The sequence below is a fragment of the Crocuta crocuta genome, unplaced genomic scaffold (assembly GCF_008692635.1).
Source record: "Crocuta crocuta isolate KB4526 unplaced genomic scaffold, BGI_CrCroc_1.0 scaffold10, whole genome shotgun sequence".
NCBI classification, from domain to species: domain Eukaryota; kingdom Metazoa; phylum Chordata; class Mammalia; order Carnivora; family Hyaenidae; genus Crocuta; species Crocuta crocuta.
In genome coordinates this window covers 5,017,203-5,038,854 of record NW_027527551.1, presented here as the reverse complement: position 1 = coordinate 5,038,854, position 21,652 = coordinate 5,017,203, and the positions used below count along the sequence as shown (strand labels likewise).

The 21,652-nt window shown below is 37.2% G+C and overlaps 3 protein-coding genes across 16 annotated transcripts in view; 1 reads left to right on the top strand and 2 right to left on the bottom strand.

The window, feature by feature from the left end:
- The window catches only part of KIAA0586 (KIAA0586 ortholog), a 112,122-nt gene extending 111,998 nt beyond the window's left edge, over nt 1-124 (bottom strand). For 8 of the 11 annotated variants that reach the window (XM_077768692.1, XM_077768739.1, XM_077768722.1 and 5 more), the window contains exon 1: nt 5-95. Coding sequence is in view for 2 of the 11 variants with exons in the window: in XM_077768745.1 (XP_077624871.1) it covers nt 5-53 (49 nt within the window). In the remaining 9 variants the exon portion in view is untranslated. Of the gene's footprint in view, nt 1-4 lie in introns of all 11 variants that reach the window. The other 3 variants (XM_077768745.1, XM_077768762.1, XM_077768795.1) reach the window with 2 other exon arrangements.
- Nucleotides 125-439: 315 nt separating this feature from the next.
- Nucleotides 440-14,201, top strand: TIMM9 (translocase of inner mitochondrial membrane 9). Of its 4 annotated transcripts, XM_077768663.1 has the most exons (6): nt 443-834; nt 2,480-2,582; nt 3,661-3,749; nt 11,660-11,724; nt 12,099-12,194; nt 13,131-14,201. In XM_077768663.1, the coding sequence occupies exons 4-6, from the start codon at nt 11,686-11,688 to the stop codon at nt 13,263-13,265; spliced, it is 270 nt and encodes an 89-aa protein (XP_077624789.1). In that variant the 5' UTR covers nt 443-834; nt 2,480-2,582; nt 3,661-3,749; nt 11,660-11,685; the 3' UTR covers nt 13,266-14,201. The 4 variants fall into 4 exon arrangements, with proteins under 4 accessions (XP_077624806.1, XP_077624789.1, XP_077624779.1 ...); XM_077768653.1 differs by lacking the exon at nt 2,480-2,582; XM_077768680.1 differs by lacking the exons at nt 2,480-2,582; nt 3,661-3,749 and having other exon boundaries at nt 440-834.
- Nucleotides 13,593-21,066, bottom strand: TOMM20L (translocase of outer mitochondrial membrane 20 like). The gene is made up of 4 exons (XM_077769108.1): nt 20,938-21,066; nt 20,500-20,581; nt 14,681-14,823; nt 13,593-13,768 (listed from the first exon to the last, which is right to left on the bottom strand). Exons 1-4 carry the CDS (start codon nt 21,064-21,066, stop codon nt 13,715-13,717), a joined length of 408 nt encoding a protein of 135 aa, XP_077625234.1. The 3' UTR covers nt 13,593-13,714.
- Between the last annotated feature and the right edge of the window lie 586 nt (nt 21,067-21,652).

The following is a 21,652-nucleotide window of genomic DNA, read 5'->3' as shown; positions in this document are numbered from 1 at the left end:
TTACTAGCTTTCTTCCGCCAAAGAGTCTTACACACCCCTCCAGATGCACCCATCGGACACCTAAAACCACCCCTCCGCGTTAGCCGAACCCTCGGCAACCGCGCAGTCACGGGTATAATCTGACAAATTCAGTTGCCCGCGAGTCAACACCCATTTCCCTTTAAGCCGGCCCCTCCCCGAGACTCAACACGCATGCGCGTCAAGATAATCATCCAAAACGACCAACGAAAAAGCTGAAAGCTTTCAGGTGTTCTTCTATCCCTCTCCGGGTGGAAACAAACTCCCAGTGTAAAAGGCTTAAGAACGTGTGAATTTGGTCGTTTTTGTTTTTTTGTTTCTTTTAAGACAGTACATTGCCCCACGAGACTTAAACGTTGAGTAAAACTCGAAATTCTCATCGAAGGCCCGCACAGGTCCCGACCTAATTGAAAATACCACTCCTGTTGATTGGGGACTGTTTACAGTGTAGCTCCTGGAGACCGTTAGGGACGCGGGATTAAGTAAATTAGTTTTACAAAACCTCTCGACAGATTCGAGTTATTTTTGGCCTGAAGTCAGGAAAAAAGAGCACTGAGTACGCATACAACTGCAAAACTTAATCATCAGAGGAATTTTGAATTTACTGAGGATAGCGGCTTTTCCTCTAGAGTTCCTGCGTTATAACGAATCCGCGTCGAAAAGTCTAAGGGCTATTTGACATCGCCTCTCCCACGTGTTCTCTTCCATCCAGCGACTGCGGCGCCCGCCCTGACCCAGACCCTCCGCCCCTAGACTGGACTGGCAGCGCAGCCCCCCAGCCTCGCACTGGTGTCGGATGCGAGAGCCTGTGCTTAAGTATGGTCTCTTTTCTCTGCCCTTAGAATCCCAGGTTCCCAGGCGGGGTGGCGGCAGACTGCGCTCCGGAAAGGTGGAGGGGGTCTCTGGAGGAGGCCGCCGCGTGTACATAGGACTGTAGGGAGGGGTGGGTTGGGGGGGTTGCGGAGACTGCGTCCCCAGAGCAGGATCCTGGGGACCTTCCTGTGCCACCGGGGTGAGGGTTGGATTTGAGGCCCTGATCCACCCCCAGCCCGGGTTTGGGGAGTCAGTGCCTTGTTTTGGAACAGTGAGTTAGATTGTAAAGCATTCACGCGGTGACCTTGAGCTGACAGGCAAGAGACCCTCAACTGAAAAATCTCCTGTAGACAGTACCACGGCCAGACACCCCTTATCTGATTTTCTAATTTTTAAGAACTTAAAATTTAGACGTTTCCTTTTAGGCTTTATTAAAGGTTTTAAAAAAGCGATTAATCAAAGCACAAAGTGTAATCTGCTGTAAAAGCTAAATAGCAGTGTTTATATTTGCATCTCAGCTAATAGAAAACTCCCTAGAATCATGGAGCGCCTGGGTGGCTCAGTCAGTTAAGCCTGTGACTCTTGGTTTCAGCTCAGGTCATGATCTCACAGTTTGTGGGTTGGATCCCCACATGGGGCTCTGCGTTGACAGCCCACAGCCTGCCTGGGGTTCTCTCTTTCCCTCTATCTGCCCCTCCCCTGCTTGCTCTCTTTCTCCCACTGTCTCTCAAAACAAATTTTTAGAAAAATCCCTAGAATTAAAAGGGACCTTAAGGGCTCAGTTTTGGAGAACTTTTTAATTATTCTTAATAAGTTTCTGTAATTAATCATTATTTCTTATTTCAGTTACATTTCTTCATCAGTGAGCTCTTAGGTACCTGTTTGTTCACGATTTGTTTTATAATGTAGGTGAATTAAGATTGACAATGTCAGAGACTTTGAAGATGATTTAACTCCCTTATTTTCTAGGCGAAGCTTAGTTACAGAAAAGATGACCTTTCCCCTGTAGTCTCCAAGGCATGGCCATAGGCACAGAAACTTATTAAAATGACTTCCATAAATGATTTGATTACAGACCCTTTCATATCAGTCCTGAAAACCAAGTAGTCTTGCCCCCATCTAGTCTAGTGCTCAGGGGCTTATCCTTCAGGCCTGGAAGCCGTGCTTTAAACCCAAAAGCAGTAATCTTTCAAAAGTAATTTTTGCTCTGATTAATAATAAGTTGAGTTAGGATTGCCAGTTATTTGGACATAACTTCCTATGCCTTCTGCAATGTGGCAGAGTCCTGTCTTAGGTTGATCAGACAGGTTAGTTCAAATCAATTTAGACATCTGCCCTATCAAAGACACTGATAGCCCTGAAACAAAAATCGTGGCTCACAAGATTGTTTTCTTTCTTTCATTTCTTTTGTTTTGTTAACATCTTAATTTCCTCCCAACTTCCCACTGTCCTATTTCCATACATAACAATATAAATAGATACACTTTTTTTTCTGACTTGTTTGTAAGTAAGTTTCAGACATGATGACCTTTAACCCTGATTTCTTCACCATGTATCTCCTTAAGACAAGTATATTACAGGGGTGCCTGGGTGGCTCAATGGGTTAAGCCTCCAACCTCCAACTTCCGCCTCCATCCTCATCTTACAGTTTATGGGTTCAAGTACCCCCTTAGGCTCTCTGGGTTTTGCTGTCAGCACAGGGCAAGCTCAATCTCTTACAAAACCATAAGAAGATTGTCACACCTAATAAGGTAACGTAATCAGATTTCTCCAGTTATCCCAAAAATAACTTTATTTTTAACTCAATTTTTTTTTAATTAGGGTCTTAAGTTCACAAATGGCTTAGTTGTCATGACTCTTCAGTCACTTGATGTAGAGCAGCCTTCTATTCCTTTTCTTTATGGTTTTAACTTTTTGAAGACTAGTCTGTCTTACAAATTGTCTCACATTGTGGATTTTCCTAATTTTTCTCTCATGATCAGAATCAGATCAAACATTTTTGACAAGAATACCACATAGTTGATATGTGTCTTTACTGGTTATGGTGGTGACTGCCCGATCTTTCCAATATAAAGGGACCATTTTCCTTTGATGAAAGATAACCTGTGGAGATACTCTGAGACGATGGTTATATCCTGTTCTCCAAATACCTATCACCCAGTAGTTGTATCATCCATCATGACCTTCACTTGAATTACAAGATTACCAATTACCCAGTACCAGTCATGCAGAGACCAGGGTCAGTTATTGTGATAATGGCCAAGGACATCAGAAGAATCACTTATTGCAAACTAAGTTTGAACAGAATTAGAAATTTGGCTCCAGACCTGGTACAAATCTGCATAGGATTCCAAAAAGGAAATCGCGTCTCCCCTGTCACATCCTAGTTAGTTGTTTTTTTGTTTGTTTGCTTTTTAATATTCAAATTTTTCTGGGAATGGTATGTCCTGTGTTACCTAAATACACTACCTGGGAAGATAAAGATGTTAAGTACTTTTTAATATGTAGAATAACACATCTGCCAAGGAATTATAACCTCAGAATAGATTAAGAAAACTAATTTCATGGGGCGCCTGGGTGGCTTAGTTGGTTAAGCGTCCGACTTTCGCTCAGGTCATGATCTCGCGGTTCGTGGGTTCGAGCCCCGCGTCGGGCTCTGTNCGCTGTCTCTCTCTCTCTCCTAGAAATAAATTTAAAAAAAATATTAAAAAAAAAAAAAGAAAACTAATTTCACTTATTGAAAATGATTTAGCCATCAGAAGTTTACATTTCAGCAAATACGGCTTGAAGGGAGCTCAGCAGTCATATTGTGATCCCCTCATTTTTCAGGTAAGAAATCAGGCTTCATTGGAGACATTCAAGCAAAGGTTGGACAACTAATTTTCCAGAACAAAAAGGAAACTCATGCATCAGAAAAGGTTTGAATTGACTGACAAAATCTCTCTTTACTCTTTGGTTCCCTGGTTTTATTATATATATATTTTGTTTGACACAAAAATAACTTAGTGCTGTGATCATTCCCAAGACCTAAGCCAGAGATTCTAGAACTCTTATCCCTTCCTTCTCCAGGTTTCAGGGATATAACCATAAGGTAACCTCAGATTGGATAGCTGCCTCTACAATAACATTTGTAATAGCTGACAACTAGGACTAAATCAAAGGAAGCATCATTATTTCTGCTGTTTTCAACATCAGGTGGTTTGTGTGGCTGTTGGACTTTGTTAATCAGTATAATTTAGGATTAAATCACTGGAAAACAGAATGCTCCACGACTTAGAAGACCCCAAATTAGCAAGTACATGTGAAAGTCACTCACTCAGTTATCTCCAATATTTTCTAGGAACAATGACCTATAATTACATGGATCAGTGACTACAGAGAAGAGCTTTGGAGTTTTAGGTGAACTTGAGAAAACTGTTAGCTCTTGAGTTCATTTGTAGGTCTGAGAAGACATTTGAAAAAATAAAATATATAATTGAATGATTTCAGAGAAAAGGACTTCAAGATGTTAACATAGGGGTATTGAGTAGTAGAACTATTTTTCTTTTCCAAATTCTCAAGAAACAGATTACTCATAATATGATAGAACTTTATTTAAAGGAGGATATATATACTATTAATGACTGTATTTTAAAAAGCAATACTGAGAAAATTTTTAAATAAAATTCATACCAAGAACATTTGGGGCACTCTTCATCTATGTGTTGTCAAAGGCTTCCCAGTAACAACCATCATTTGTCAATAATCAGCAGTGTTACCAGTCTCTGAAATGTAACATTTAAATATTTCAGACCTTCTGCCTCTCTGAACTCTAGTTAAAAAGGGATTAATATGAATTTTAACCTGAAGAAATAAAAGGCTAGGAGTAGGAAAAAGAACTGAATTTTGACATCACAGTCAGCAAACATGAAAATTTCTAAGGTTTTTATAAGTAAGGAAAACATCTGGTTCTGTTTTTGTGTGTAGAAACACCAATGTCTTGATGTACAGTGAGTATACTATACAGTGTAACAATTCAAAAGGCTCAGTCTTATTGATGTCCTTTTGTCATTTCAGCTAGAGGCCTATTGCTAAACCAAGCTCTGTAATGCATGTTTTATTGCCCTTGTATTTTTTTAGGTTCCCATAAAACAGTGGCTTCATTTAACACCTATTTTCACAAAAGTTATCTAACCAGTTCTTGGATCTTTTCAGCTGTTTTCTGAGTGAGAAGCCCAAAAAACTCTAGTTCTGAATGTTTGCTAACATTACACTGCACACTGCATCTTGTTCTTTGGCAAAGATTAGACAGCTAAACAACCTCTTTTTTTATATTAAACTTTTAATTTTGAGATTATTGTAGATTCACTTGGAGTTATAGGGGAAAATGCAGAGTTCCCTTGCACGCTTTACCGACTTTTCCACAATGATAACATACTACAGAATATCACATATAATATCACAACCTGGATATTGATGATATGGTCAAGATACAGAACATCTCCATTACAGAAGTCCTCATTTCGTCTTTTTATAGCAATACTTAATTCCCTCCTACCCCTATCTCCCCCTTAACCCCTGGCAACCACTAATATATTGTCTATTTCTGTAAGTTTGTCATTTTATGAATGTTATATACATATATATGTATGTAACACTTTGGGATTAACTTTTTTTCACTCAGCATAATTCTCTAGAGATTCATCCTTTTTTTTTTTTAAACCCTGCCAATTGCAACGACATGGATGGACCTAGAGTGAATTATGCTAAGTGAAATAAGTCAGAGAAAGACAAAAGCCATATGATTTCACTTATGTGGAATTTAAGAAACCAGATAAACATAGGGAAGAGAGGAAAAAAAGAGGGAAACAAACCTTAGGAAACTCTTAACTGTAGAGAACAAACTGAGGGTTGCTGGAGAGGTGTTGTGTGGGAGGATCGGCCAAGTGGGGAATGGACATTAAGGAGGGCACCTGTTGTGATGGGTACTGGGTATTATATGTAAGTGATGATTATTTAGAATTCACCCTAAATTCTACTGAAAACAGTATTACAGTATATATTAACTAGAATTTAAATAAAATTTTGAAGAAAAAACTTCCTCCTTATTGCTGAGTAATATTCTATGGCATTGGTGTACCGGTCTAACCATTCACCTACTGAAGAACATCTGGGTTGTTTCCAGTTCTTGACTGTTATAAATAAGGTTTCCATATACATTCACGTACAGGTTTTTGTGTGAATGTAAGTTTACATTTCTCTGTGATAAATGCCAAAGAATACAATTGCTGGGTCATATGGTAGTTGCATGTTTAATTTTCCAAGATACTTCCAAACTGTCCTGCAGTGACATTACAATTTTACATTACCATTAGGAATATCTGAGTGATCCAGTTTTTCCATGTACTCACCAGTATTTGGTGGTGTCACTATACATTTTAATAATTTGTTTTATTAAGTTTTTGATCCATCTTGAGTTAATTTTTATGTAACTCCTATATAAATGAGAGATTTTGAGGCTAAGTTTTTTCCTGTGGATTTATAATTGTTCTAGTACCATTTGTTGAAAAGGCTATCCTTCAATTAATTGCTTTTGTTCCTTTACTAAAAATTAGTTAGGCTTATTAATGTAACTCTAATTCTGGGTTCTCTGTTCTGTTCCATTGATCTGTGTCTACTCCTCCACCTGTACCACACTGCACTGATTACAGTAACTCTGTAAGTTGTCTTAGAACCATGCAGACTTCTTCCCATTTTATTCTTTTTTTGAATTTGTTTTAGCTATTTTAGTCCCTTTGGTGATATAAATTTTAAAATAAATTTGTATTTACAGGAAATCTCACTGGGACCCTGACAGGAATTACATTAAGTCTGTATATTAAGTTTGAGTAAATGGACATCCTTTTTCATACTATGTTGAATCTTCCAAACCATGAATACAATATGTCTCTCCATTTATTCAGGTCTTTGGTTTTTTTCATCAGCATTTTATATTTTTCAGTATACAAGCCCTATACATGCTATGTTCAATTTACCCCTAAATTTTTAAGTTTTTTTTAAAAATTTTATTTATTTTTTTGAGAGCTAGAAGAAAGTACACAAGTACAAGAGTGGGGGAGGGGCAGAGAGGAAGCAGAGGATCCCTCAGAGGATGTGCTGACAGCAGTGAGGGGCTTGCAGGGCTCAGAACTCATAAACAGTGGAGATCATGACCTGAGCCATAGTTGGACACTTAACCCAACTAAGGCACCCAGTCACCCCACTGCTAAGTTTTTTCTTGAGTGACTGTTAATGGTATTGTACTTTTTATTGTCTGCTTATTCATTGCAAGTATATAGGGATAGAATTGATATTTGCACTTATCTTGTATTTTGTGCCTTTGCTGAACTATTTTTAAGAGTGTCTTTACAGATCCCTTGGGATTTTCTATGTTCACAGTTATGTCATCTGCAAAGAGAAACAATTTTACTTTCTTCCCTTACCATTTGTATGTTTTATTTCCTTTGATTGCTTTACTGCACCGGGTAGAACTTCCAACAGCATATTAAGAGTAGTAAGAGCAGATCTCATGCCCTGCTTACAATCTTAGGAGAAAATATTTAGTCTTTCACCATTAACTATAGAGTTTTTTGTAGATGCTCATTATGAAGTTGAAGAAGTTCTCTTTTCTTATTTCTCAAAGTTTTTTTTATCATGAATGGGTGTTGAATTTTTCAAATGCTGTTTCTGCATCAATTGATAAGATCTAGTGATTTTTCTCCAAATTCTGAAGCAGCCTTGCATATCTAGAGTAAACCCACTTATTCAAGGTGTATAATTCTTTTTCTATATTGCTGAATTACATTTGTTGTTATTTTGTCACAGATTTTTATGTGTATTTATGAGGATATTTTACTCTAATTTTATGTCTCTTTGGTTTGGTATCAGGATACTACTAAATTCATAAGTAAGTTGTTAGATTTCTATACACGGAGTTATCTGTAGTGCTTTTACTGTTTTGATGTCTGCAGGGTCTATGGTAATATATCCAGTTTCATTCCTTATAATGATAATGTGATTTCTTTTTTTTTATTAGTCTTGCTAGAGGTTTGTTTTAATCTTTGTTCAAAGAACCAGCTTACCGTTTCATTGATTTTTACCTGTTGCACTTGTTTTTATTAACTTCTGCTCTTCATTATTTTGCTTTTCTTTTTCTAGGTGATTGAAGCAAAAGTTTAGATTGTTGATTTGAGACCTTTACTCCTCTCTAGTGAATGTGTTTAGGTGCCAGTTTTCCTCGTGGCTGATTTAGCTGTGTCCCACAAATTCTGATGTGTTGTGTTTTGAGTTTCACTCAGTTCAATAATTTTTTTAAAATTTCCCTGAGACTTCTTCTTCGACCCATGTATTATTCAGAAGCAGTTTATTTTCCAGGGGCACCTTGTGGCTCAGTCAGATGCCACATNTTACCTGTTGCACTTGTTTTTATTAACTTCTGCTCTTCATTATTTTGCTTTTCTTTTTCTAGGTGATTGAAGCAAAAGTTTAGATTGTTGATTTGAGACCTTTACTCCTCTCTAGTGAATGTGTTTAGGTGCCAGTTTTCCTCGTGGCTGATTTAGCTGTGTCCCACAAATTCTGATGTGTTGTGTTTTGAGTTTCACTCAGTTCAATAATTTTTTTAAAATTTCCCTGAGACTTCTTCTTCGACCCATGTATTATTCAGAAGCAGTTTATTTTCCAGGGGCACCTTGTGGCTCAGTCAGATGCATCTGACTCTTGATTTTGGCTCAGGTCATGATCTCACAGTGTGTGAGATTGAGCCCTGCATTCAGCTCTGAACTCACAGCGTAGAGCCTGTTTGGGATTCCCTCCTTCCCCCCCTCCACATATTTCAAATGTTTGGAGGGTTTTTGTTACTAATTTCTAGTTTAATTCTTTGGGGTCAGGAACACATTCTATATGATTTCAATTCTTTTAAAATTCGTTGAGGCAGCTTTTGTGGAACAGAATGTATGGTTTACCCTGGTCTGTGTTCTGTGGGTACCTGATAAAAATATGTATTCTGTGGTGTTGGGTAAACCATCCTATAAATGCAGACTGATTCCTTATTGGTTGATGGTGTTGTTTTTCTATATCCTTGTAAAATTTCTGTCCAGTTCTATTGAGTGTTGAAAGAGGGATGCTGAAGTCCCCACTAGATCGGTTTCCTTTCAGTTCCATTAGTTTACATTCTGTATATTTTGCAACTTCCTTGTTTGGTGTATACACATGTAGGACTGCTATGTTTTCTTGGTAGATTAATCTTAGTGTCCCTTTCTGTCTTGTAATTTACTTTGCTCTGACACCTACTATGTGTGATATTAACATATCCACTATTTTCTTTTGATCATTTGCTTGACAGATCTTTTTTCATCCTTTTTATTTTCAATCTTATATTTGAAGTAAGTTTCTGATAACATATAGTTGGTCATGTTTTTTAATCCACTCTACCGATCTCTTTTAATTATTGCTTATATTTAATGTAGTTGTTTATTAGGGCTTAAATTTGCTATTTTATTTTTTGTTTTCTGTTCTGTTTTTCTTGCCCTTCTGTGGATAACTTGAGTATATTTTGGAATTTCATTTTGATTTATTTATAGTTTTTGAGTGTGTCTCCCTGTGTATCTTTTTTAGTGATTGCTCTAGGTACTACATGATATATACATAGCTTATCACAGTCTAATGGTGTCAATACCAGTTTCAGTAAAGTGTAGAAACTTTACCTTCCTTTACCTTCACCATTTATAATATACATTTAGAACCACATTAGACAATTTTACAATTTTTCTTCAACTGTCAAAAACACAATTTAGGAAACTCAAGGAGAGAAGGAAAGTGTATTGTACTTACTCATATTTGTTATTACTGTTTTTTCCCTCCTCCTTGATGTTCCAAGTCTCCTATTATCATTTCCTTTCTGTTGAGAACTTTAATCCTTCTTTTAGGGTAGGTCAGCTGGCAACAAAGTTTAGTTTCTTTCAATTGAGAATGTCTTGATTTCCCCTTCATTCTTGAAGCATATTTATTTTTGCTAGATACAGATTTCTACGTTGACTGATGTCATCCTAATTGTTTTCTCCTGTCCGTAAAATGTCACTTTTTCACTTGCTGCTTCCAAAAATTTTTGTCTTTAGTTTTTAGAGGTTTAGCTGTGATATATCTTGATGTAGACTTCTTTTGTGTTTATGCTCTTTGCATTCATTTGCTTCTTGAATCTATCTGTTCAATTTATTTTGGTTATTTTTCACCTCTTGAAATTTTCATTGGGTTCTTCTAATGTCTTATTTGTTTCAAGCATATTCATAATTGTTCATTGATATATTTTTTATAATAGTTTTAAATCTGTGTCAGATAATTCTAAGTCTGTCATCTCAGGGTTAGATACATATTAACTATCTTTTTTCATTCAGTTTGAGATTTTTTTTTAGTTCTTGGTATGATGAGTGTTTTTTTATTGTAACCTGGACATTTTGCATATTGTATATTGAGGCTCCAGATACTGTTTAAACCTTCTCTTCTAGCTGGCTCCTTTTGACACTGGCCCATTAGCAGAAATAGGGGCAAGTGCCACCTCATTAGTACTAGGTATAGAGTAGAAGTCAAGGTTTCTCACTCTGTCACTTAAGGTGTGTGTAGGGTAGTGTGCTCCTCATTACTGGTGGGGCAACTGTAGGGGTTAGGGCTCTTTAGTAGGCGTCCATTGGTATCACTCTGGCTTAGAGGAACTAGTGTGCCTCATTACTGCCCCCATGGTCTTTACGGACAACCACAGGAGAGAATGTGGACTAATTAATTTTCACAGCCACTTTAGATAATAAGTGACAAGTCAGTAAGAATGATAAACACATTCAGTTTCAGGAATGCATTCAGTATCAGGAAACTCAAAGCTAAATATAATGCATAGAAGTTCTTTTAGTCTACAGAGTACATGATTAGTATTTGTTTATTCTTCCCTTTTCATACTGTTTAATTTCTACTTTTAAAAAGCTTTATTTTAAATAAATCTTTCATATGATATGTTCATCTACAGTAGAACTAGCCAGGATAGAGTTAAGTAAATAATGTGATACATTGTTATATCTGTATTAACTGAGCCTGGGCTCTCCATTTAGTGATGTGAAAATCCCAGTAATTCAGAAAAGCTTTTATGACTTACCTTCACTTCTCTGCTGCCCCCAAGTTAGATCATAAGTGTCACAGGTTCACAAGTTTCTAATAAATCTCTGTGATCACACTTTTTGAATTGCAGAATGTATATCTCTTGTACTTTCTTTAAGGTCTTTTTAGAAAAATGAGTATCTTTCATTACTATTCATTACAATTAATAGAATCTTTGTATCTATGCATTTACCATCTCTATGGTAAATGATCATTGTTATTTTAGGTCAAATTACATTAGGAACCAGGGGAATAGTTAAACTTAAGTACTTGCAGAAGACACCAGACATCTCTTGGTTTCCCTTAAGACTACTAGGAATGAGGCTCTAGCAAGTGACCTTGCAAGGTAGCAAAACAAGCGGTNAACTGAAAATTTAAAAAAAAAAAAAAAACAACTGAAGATTTAGATGAACAGAGCCAATCATCAGCATTAAAAAAATCTAATTCTAAACTATAGCATTCCTTGTTGCCATTAATGACCTTGGAGATGGGGGGCAGGGGGATGGATATAATTACATACTCCATTAGAAATTTATAAAATAATAAAAATAATTTCAGGTAAGCATTCTTTCATTTCTTTTCATAAACTGTTTTTGTTTTAATTACCAAACTCTTCAGCTAGCCAAAAATATTTGTTCACACACTAACTTTTCCTTAATTTTCAAATCAGGTGACTAATAAACATAGCAAAAGAATATGGCTGCACAAATACCAGAATCTGATCAGATAAAACAGGTAAGGTATTACAATTAATGAAAAAGAATTTTGCAAAAAATTTAAGTCACCTCTGAATGCAACCATGTCAGTCAATGATATTACAAAATAACTTCAAATTACATTTGCAAAAATGTATTTTAAATGATATGAAACATTTTTTTCCAGATAATTTGACAGATAATCCAGGAAAAAATAAATATTCAACTAGAAAATCTGTCGATATTTTGTAGACCATACTACACAGCTCATACTATGCCCACCTGACTTAAAGAATTTTTACTTCAAGTATAACGGGGTATTTTGCCCAAATACAAAACATCAGTAATTAAAGTTTCAAAACATCTTTTTTTTTTAAAAGCCAAATATTAAAGAATGCTCTGATTTGTTCATAGTTTAAAGAATTTCTTGGAACCTACAATAAACTTACAGAAACCTGTTTCTTGGACTGCGTTAAAGACTTCACAACAAGAGAAGTAAAACCTGAAGAGGTATGAAAAGTGCTGCTTTCTAAAAATTCTCTAAGCTTGTCATACACAATAGAAATGAGATCCTCCTAACCATTTCGCTTGTTCCAGTTATTACAGGAATCTGGGTTGCCTTTTATGTCCCACTGCTCAGAGCAACTGAAGCAGTCGAGACCCATGGCATTGAGTTTAATGATCCCAAATGTAATATGACAGTCATACTGTACCATGGCAGATTTTGGTTTTTTTAGATAAGATGCTTGGGGCTTGCTAAATTGTTGTTCCATAGCACAGATTCTTACTAATTAGCATTCAGTCAAGATGGCCTGGCTAGAGAAACTTGACCCTGAGAACTCAGGTTAATTTTGGAAAAAACAGAGCTTAAGTTGGGTGGCTCATACTGCATAGGTGGACTCTGAAAACTTAATCCTCTCAGAAATCTTAACTTCTAATATGCTCATCAAAACATTTATATACTGGCTGAAAGGGACATACATTCATGCCAAGAACATATAACTAGCAATCAGTAAGTCCTTGTTAAATAAATGACGTTTGAAAAATGCTACTATTTTACTTAGTATAATATTAAGCTAATATAATACTCTTATTAGAAAGAAGTGTTAAAATTTAAGAATATTGGGAATGGAGTTTCTCATTAAAAAGGAACAAACTACGGGGCCTGTGTTTTAACAATCAGAATAAGATATGGAAAAGGCAGGGACATTAATCATTGTTTTTAGTGCTTACAAACTTGTAGGCATTCAGTATATATTAATATTTGTAAATGGATAAAACTATTAACAATTGGAAGCTACAGTCATTTGCTACTCAATACCATTTAGTTCTTGTATTTTCAAAGAAAAGCAAACCACCCACTGGTTGTTTATGTAAAAATACATGCATTTTTTAAAAAATTAATATTTCTGTGTTGCCTCTTGGATCCTGTCTTTTTGTTTCTAGACCACCTGTACAGAACATTGCTTACAGAAATATTTAAAAATGACACAGAGAATATCCATGAGATTTCAGGAATATCATATTCAGCAAAATGAAGCCCTGGCAGCCAAAGCAGGACTCCTCGGCCAACCACGATAGAGAAGTCCTGATGGCCGGACTTTAGATCAAACATTGCCAGCAGCTGTTGTGACGGAAAGAGGACTCCTCTGACAGAGTCCCCTGAAAGCAGTAGCCACCATGTTAACCTGTCATCACTGTTTGGCAAATGGAAAACAACTGGAGAAACGAAATTGCTTTTTACCGGGAATAATCAAAATAGAAGGTCTTATTCAATCAAAATAATAAGATGCAACATTTGTTGAGGCCTTAAGATTCAGCAGCTTGGTAACTTCATTAGAAAAATAAACCTTTGTTTCTTCAATTGTGACTGTTAATTTTAAAGCAAAATATGTGTTCAATCATGTATGAGATAGAAAAAAATTTTTTATTACTAAAAGTAAAATAAATGGAATATCACTGAGCAGTTGTTTATACTATATATGGTACCATAGTATTCTGACTGGACTGTGGATACGTTGAAGTGTTTTTCAAGCACGATCATCCTCCAAGTATTCCTGTTCATTCATGTCTGCCTCAAATTGCTGGTAAATACATAAAATAGTTACTTGCTCATCATTTCAATGCACGATCCTTTTCTTGCCTCCCTTTTTGTGTCAGGATGGGCACTACACATTCTTATCCTAACCATATTTTCATAGATCTTCAGGAAACATCCCATCTGCGATTACCTTGAGAATGTTTAAGAGTTGACTATTATGCTCTACTGAAGACTGTGTTTTGTGTTTTGTCCAAAAGCTGAGAGTCTAACAATATAGAGTGTATTCTCAGCCATGTCATGTGATCAGTGCAATAAAAAGTGAACTGAAGTTAAAGTAGTGCCTTAGGGCTAAATGAATCCTAAAACAAATCCAGACATCTGCAGGAAATTCTAGTTGATGCATAGGTATACCAAGCAGTTTGGAAAATGTACGTTGACTAATACCTACTAATAAACTGGCTTATGAATGGATTTCATTTGATACCAATCTAAACTTTTACTTAAGAAAATACTAATTATAACTAGCCTGTATGTTTACATTATCAAAGTAATTTCTCTTTTGTCATAGGATTTGAAGCCAGAAGTATTCTGCTTTGATAAACTAAGGTTTTCTGTATTACATCTAGTTTTGAAGCTATTACATCATATAACTAACAATACCATTTATTACAGGCCTCTTGACATTGCAGTCACTAATTGTGTCTTTGAAAGTACAAAGACTAAATATTAACGCTATCTTTAACGTTGAAACCTCTAGAAGACTCAACAAAATAAACAATTCATTATAGTTAAAAGAACATGAAAGAATATGCTTGTTTCCTCATAAGGCAAGAAAAGCAACCAAAAATTCAGAGATTTTACTCATTTAAAACCCTGGGCTATCCACACACAAACTGCTATTTTTATATAATCAAGCCTAACATGGTTCATTTAGCAAAGACAAGTGCATACTCACCTGGCAAATAAGGGGAATTTTGTGCAACAGCATCTCAAATACCTTAGGAGGGAGTGTGTGTTGGAAAACCTTCAGAAGTTCCTGTGGTTGTCCACACACTAAAAGGGCATTGCTGAGATGTTCAACCCCCAGTTGATGCTCTCCTGAAACAGATTGATACAGTTTAAAGCAAAATTCTAACATTCTTCAAAATATACATCCCACAAATTACCAAGAAAACACCAAGCATTAAAAAAGCATATCAAACTACAGACTATTTAAACAAGTCTTAAAGAATAAAGACTTGGGGCACCTGGGTGGCCCAGTCAGTTAAGCACCCAAATCCTGGTTTCAGCTCAGGTCATGATCTCATGATTTGTATGCTGAAACCCTTAGTCAGGCTTCACACTGGTAGTGTGGAGCCTGCTTGGGATTCTCCTTCCCTCTCTTTCTCTCCCCTTCTCCCTCTCTCTGATTCTCCCTGGCTGATGCTCTCTCTCAAAATAAACTTAAAAAAAAAAAAGGTAAAGACTACAAATGGGACAAATGTTGAGCTGCCAATTAGATACACTGCGCTCAGAGGCGCCTGGGTGGCTCAGTCAGGTAAGCATTGACTTTGGCTCAGATCATGATCTCACAGTTTGTGGGTTTGAGCACTGTGTCGGGCTCCGCTGACAGAGAGCCTTGAGCTTGCTTCATTCTGTGTCTCCGTCTCTCTCTCTGCCCCTCCCCTGCTAACGCTCTGTTCCTCTCAAAAAAAAAAAAACCATTAAAAAGAATTTAGATTCACTGTGATCAAGCTGCAAGATGAATAATTTTTTGACCCAAATTACTATTAAAAAGTGCATTCTTGGGAGTGTTGGGGTGGCTCAGTCAGTTAAGCGTCTTTGGCTCAAATCATGATCTTAAGGTTTGTGAGTTTGAGCCCTGCGTCGGGCTCTGTGCGGACAGTGCACAGCCCACTTTGGATCCTCTGTCCCACTCTCTGCCCTTCCCCTGTTTGCGCTCACTCTCAAAAATAAATATTTTTAAAAAGTGCACTCTTTCTTAGTTTGCATGTTGTACAATATGGGTTTGCAAGAAGGGGGTGTTGAGTATTTTTTAAAGGTGGTCTGCTGTTACTGATAGAAGATAGTTATCTTTAACTCCACATGTGTGACTGATGAAATATAAATGAAACACCTGATGTTCTGGCTAAATGAGAATTCAGAAACAGATCCTGTTATCAAAGAGTTTGAAACAAGGTTTAGTGTAACATGAATTACATATATAGGGGAAGAAAAGAGATTTATGAACTTTGACTTCTAAGTTTTAAAATGAGTTTAAGGATGACTGGCTGTAAAGTAAGAATGAAAATTTATGCACTGTGGAAGTTAATCATACAATTTTTAAAAAATGTTTATTTTGGGGGCACCTGGGTGGCTCAGTTGGTTAAGCCTCCGACTTCAGCTCAGGTCATGATCTCATGGTTCGTGAGCTCGAATCCTGCATCAGGCTCTGCGCTGACAACGCAGAGCCTGGAGCCTACTTTGGATTCTGTGTCTCGTTCTCTCTCTGGCTCTCCCCCGCTTGTGCTCTGTCTCTGTCTCTCAAAAATAAATAAATGTAAAAAAATAATTTTTTTAATGTTTATTTTGAGAGAGAAAGTAGAGGAGGGGCAAGAAGAGAGGGAGAGAGAGAATCCCAAGCAGGCTCTGAGTAGCGTCAAGCCTGATGCAGGGTTCAAACTCACGAATCATGAGCTCATGAACTGAGCTAAAATCAAGAGTCAGATGCTTAACCAACTGAGCCACCCAGGCGCCCCAATCATAAAATTTGTTTGAGTGAAAACATGGAAACAGTCTTACTATTTCATTCTAAGAAACTGAGGCAAAAATCAGTGAAATGATTTAAAGTTTCACAACCAATTTAATACCAAAATCAGTAATAGAACCTAATTTTCTGAACCTTCAGAATACAGTGTGTTTGCCTCTCAGGTGTTACATAACTTTGCATTTGTTGGTTGAAATACTTGGTCATCTGAAGATAAAAGTGCATGACAGAAAACAATGCTTCCCAGATTGTAATAAATTGAAAAACCATCAGAAGGACACACAAAGCAAACCTTGCCTATATTACATAAGTTTTAAGAGTTAAAGTTCTTGTGTCTAGACACCTAATTTTACATTTTCAACCCAAGAAACTTTCATTGCTGGGTTTTTAGTAACTTTGTAGGAATTTAATGAAGGTATTTCTTATACATATATATATTTCTATACTTTACCAGTATTTCACTGAAAGGTTTAAGTTAATAAAATTACAGCTTTATGGGCATGATACATGAAGTCAAAATACTTTGATCGTATTGAACCTTTTTTTAAAAAAAGATATAATAGTTCCTCCTCTCAAATTGATAGAGCTATTATGATACAAAAACAATTTCAAACAAAGTTACTGGCTTTGTCATCCTATGTGGACACAACCACGATGAGATGGCTACAGGACTATACTACCTGACAGCAAAGGAATGAAAATTGGGAGTGGTGGCAGAAGGAAGTGGAGAAAATGGAAAAGATTCTAGAAAACTAGGTGAAAAATTATTGCATTAAAAAGCTGGTCCTCAGTGTATTTTAATAATGTAGGGACATTTAAAAAATATGGATGCCTGGGTCTTGCCCCAGAAATTCTGATGTAATTGGTGTGGGGTAGGGGCGCCAGGGTGGCTCAGTCAGTTAAGCGTCTGACTTCGGATCAGGTCATGATCTCACGGTTCGTGAGTTCGAGACTACATCTGGCTCTGTGCTGACAGCTCAGAGCCTGGAGCCTGCTTCGGATTCTGTGTCTCCCTCTCTCTCTGACCCTTCCCTGCTCACTCACTCTCAGAAATTTAAAAAAAAAAAATTTTTTTTTTTTAATTTTTAAAAAAATTGGTTTGGGGTTTGGTGGGATTTTAAATAAGCAACCAAGATGAGAACTCCATTAGAAGTAAAATATGGACATACAGAACCCTTAAATAACCAATTTAGGGATTTAGAGAAATAGTGTTATCCTTAAGAGAAATTTTTTTTCCTTTTTTTAAAAGATATTTTATTCTTTTTTTTTACAAATAGTTTATTGTCAAATTGGTTTCCATATAAGAGATAAAAAAATTTTTAACGTTTATTTATTTTTGAGAGACACAGAGAGACTGAGCATGAGCAGGGGAGGGGCAGAGAGAGAAAGGGGGACACAGAATCTGAAACAGGATCCAGGCTGCAAGTGGTCAGCACAGAGCCCTATGCAGGGCTCGAACCCACGAACTGTGAGATCACGACCTGAGCCAAAGTCAGACGCTCAACCTACTGAGCCACCCAGGCACCCCAAAGAGATAAAATTTTTAAAACCTAAGTTTGCAATTTTTATCTTAATCATCTCAATATTTGTAACATAGTCACCTCTATGACATGAAGGCTCAAGTGAATAAAGATGTGTCATAAAATAACTTTAGTTTATAATTCCTTCTTTTCTCTCCATATTTGTACTATCCCAATTCAAAAAATGTTAAAACTGAAAGGTTCTATTTTAATTATCCCCATGTACAAGCATTATCCACATCTAAAAATTAATCAAGATTTTGTGAGGCCCCTAGCTTATATACTTTGAGGCCCTTTTCTTTTAAAAGATTTTATTTTTTTTAAGTAATCTCTACCCCCGCAGTGGGGCTCAAACTCATGACCCTGAGATCAAAAGTCACATGCTCTACTGAATGAGCCTGATAGGCACCCCTGGGGAGCCCTTTTAAGAAAAAGAATATAAAATTATGAAAACAAAATTGGTAAGACTCATCCCAGAACATTCAAAGAGACCCGTGCAAATGAAGGTCCTTAAAATTTATGCTTTATTTCCTTGTGTAAAATCATTCCTGTTTAGGGGCAGCTGGGTGGCTGAGTCTGTTAAGCATCTGACTTCAGTTGAGGCAATGATGATCTCACAGTTTGTGGGTTCAAGCCCCGCATCAGCCTCCGTGTTGGCTGTGTAGAGCTTGCTGGGATTCTCCCTCTGCCCCTCCCCCGCTCACGCTTTCTCTCAAAAATCAATGTATTAAAAAAATCACTTCTGTTTATATCATCTAAATCAGTTCTAACTATTCATTTTGTCAGTAATATTTAAGATATTTTAGCCCATTTATAAAACTTCCTAAAAGAAACGCTCTAATATCGAATACTAAAATTTCAAATTGTAATGATTAATATGCAATAACTCTAATTTTTTTTTCCATTTCTCAAAACCTTTATCATGGTTTTAAGCCACTGAATTAAAGTAAAAATCTTGAGTATTGCTATCTGTTGTCCAGGATCCTGACTTTGTTTTCATAAATTCTGGAGGATGCTACCTCTTAAATGCAGGTGAAAAACAAAATTTTTCCAAAAAACAGAATCAAAAGAGCCAAAATAGGTACAGGCACTGTAAAGAGAGGAAATTTGCAAAACTTGGAAAAAAGATACATAAATGGGTATAATGCTCATTTATCCAGAAACATCATTCATCCCTCACATAAGAAGCCTCAAAGCTGGGGCACCTGGGTGGCTCAGTCGGTTAAGCATCCGATTTCAGCTCAGGCTATGATCACATAGTTCGTGGGTTCAAGCCCCACGTCGGGCTCTGTGCTGACAGCTAGCTCAGAGCCTGGAGCCTGTTTCAGATTCTGTATCTCCCTCTCTCTCTCTCTGACCCTGCCCTGCTCACACTGTCTCTCTCTCAGAAATAAATAAAAAACATTAAAGAAAAAAAGAAACCTAAAAGCAAATTACTTTCCTTTCCAGAGTTTAGCACCAGAACAAAGACATGATTCCTAAAGATAATATTTATAAAATACTTCCAGCATCTACCATCATTTTACCTGACAATATTGTGAAGCCTTCTCAAATCTATGTGGAATTAGGTGGGGATAAATTATCATTCAAAATCCAGTTAATGGCCATTAAGTCCAAGGTAGCCCCTACAGACATCACTACATTAAATACAAGAATGGTCATTTATAGTGATTTTATCCTCAAAAATAAGCAATTATTGATGCTCCTGGGTGGCTCAGTCTGTTGGGCATCCGACTTCAGCTCAGGTCATGGTCTGTGGGTTTCAGTTCTGTGATGGCTCTGTGCTGACTGCTCATAGCCTGGGGCCTGCTTCAGATTCTGTGTCTCCCTCTCTCTCTCTGCCCCTCCCCCACTCATGCTCTGTCTCTCTCCATCTCTCAAAAATGAATAAACGTTTAAAAATTTTAAAGAAAGTAATTATTGGGGTGCCTGGATGGCTCAGTTGGTTAAGCATCCAACTCTTGATTTTGGTTCAGGTCATGATCTCAGGATTCATGAAATCAAGCCCCGTGTCAGGCCCTATGCTGACAGCATGGAGTTGACTTGAGATTCTCTCTCTCCCTCTCTCTGCCCCTCCCTCACTCTCTCTAACAAATAAACTTAAAAAAAAAAAAGTAGTTATTTTGTTAAGACTACTCTTCAGAATGCAGAAAAATTTTATAAAACAGTTTAAACTTCTTAAAATTTTAATTCATACAACATTTAGTCATTTGGAAAGTTCATTTACTTAGAATTTTATCTGAAAATAAATGAAGTTACTGTATTTGGCTTTGCTTTTCCATCTGCCCATTTCCTAGACTGCAACATCAAACTGAATGGTCAGTATAATATGATGGGGATGAACAGTGGAATCAAGCAAAAATGCTGGGGCAGTTTCTCTTTAACTAAAGCAAGTTAGTTAACACATCTAGCTAGTTAAGTTCTCTGACATACAAACATCAATCAAAATATTTTTTGAACATGTATTATCAAAAGTAACTGCTTACAAAAGAATGTTTACATTCTCACCTCTGGATAACCAAAGTTCTCCCATGTGTATCTCTTGCAGAAAAAGTTCTTGCAATTTTTCATTCTTTGCTGGATCCCACAACTAAAAGATTCATGGAATAGTTAACAATGAGTAATGAATGTAAGGTATAGGGTTATTGATCAAAATTATTTTTTATGGAAAAAAACTATCTTGAACCTAGTCTCGAAGTGCAAGCTATGATAAAATAGTTGTTCTTTTTAATATTTAAAACAACTTCCTAAAATGGAGTTAACACTTTTAGGTGATTAAAAAAAAAAAAAAAAAGGCATACTGAAATTAGGTTGAGATGCTTGTAGTAGCTTTCATGCAAATTTTACCTAGCTTCTAAGTACACACAGCATCAGCCCTACTGGAATTAACTATGACAAACACAGCTTTGTAGGTTGTCAGTGTGTTTTCTTGCCTATGGTACTAACAGTGCTTGTAGATTTGGCAAAGGGCACGGTGAGCGACTGGCACGGCAGCGGGTGGTGGTGTTCAAAAGCACGCAGTGGTTGGGGTCGGCCTGGTTCATAAACGTAACCAGCATCGCAGGACGGCGTCATCACTGGTACCACGCCCAGGGCTGGTCTTTAAATGTAGGTAAAGTGGACAATCCTTGACCCAAAACATCAACTCCACTGCCAGTCACTTTAGCTCCAGTCTGTCCTATTTCAAGAGTTTGTATGTTTTGTGCTTGCTGCCCTCAAGAATTCTTATTTTTTTTTAACTTTTTAATGTTTTATTTATTTCTAGGGGAGAGAGAGAGAGAGAGAGAGAGAGAGGCAGCNCAGCACAGAGCCCGACGCGGGGCTCGAACCCACGAACCGCGAGATCATGACCTAAGCGAAAGTCGGACGCTTAACCGACTAAGCCACGCAGGCGCCCCAAGAATTCTTTTTAAAGTGGGATGAGCTTCCTTTTCTTTTGTAAGCAGACAACAAAAACTACCCGAATGTAAGCCGGGTGCGGCCGGGCAGGCAGGGGCGCCTCAAAATCCCCGCTCGTGGACCAGGCTGGGACCCCGACTCCGAGCCGAAGTCTGCACGGCGGGGACGTTATGCACTATAACGCGTCGCTGAGCACGTCACCTGGGCGCCCCGTCCCTCGGTCTTCGGCTGCTGGGCTCTTCTTTCTGCAAATACAACGCGG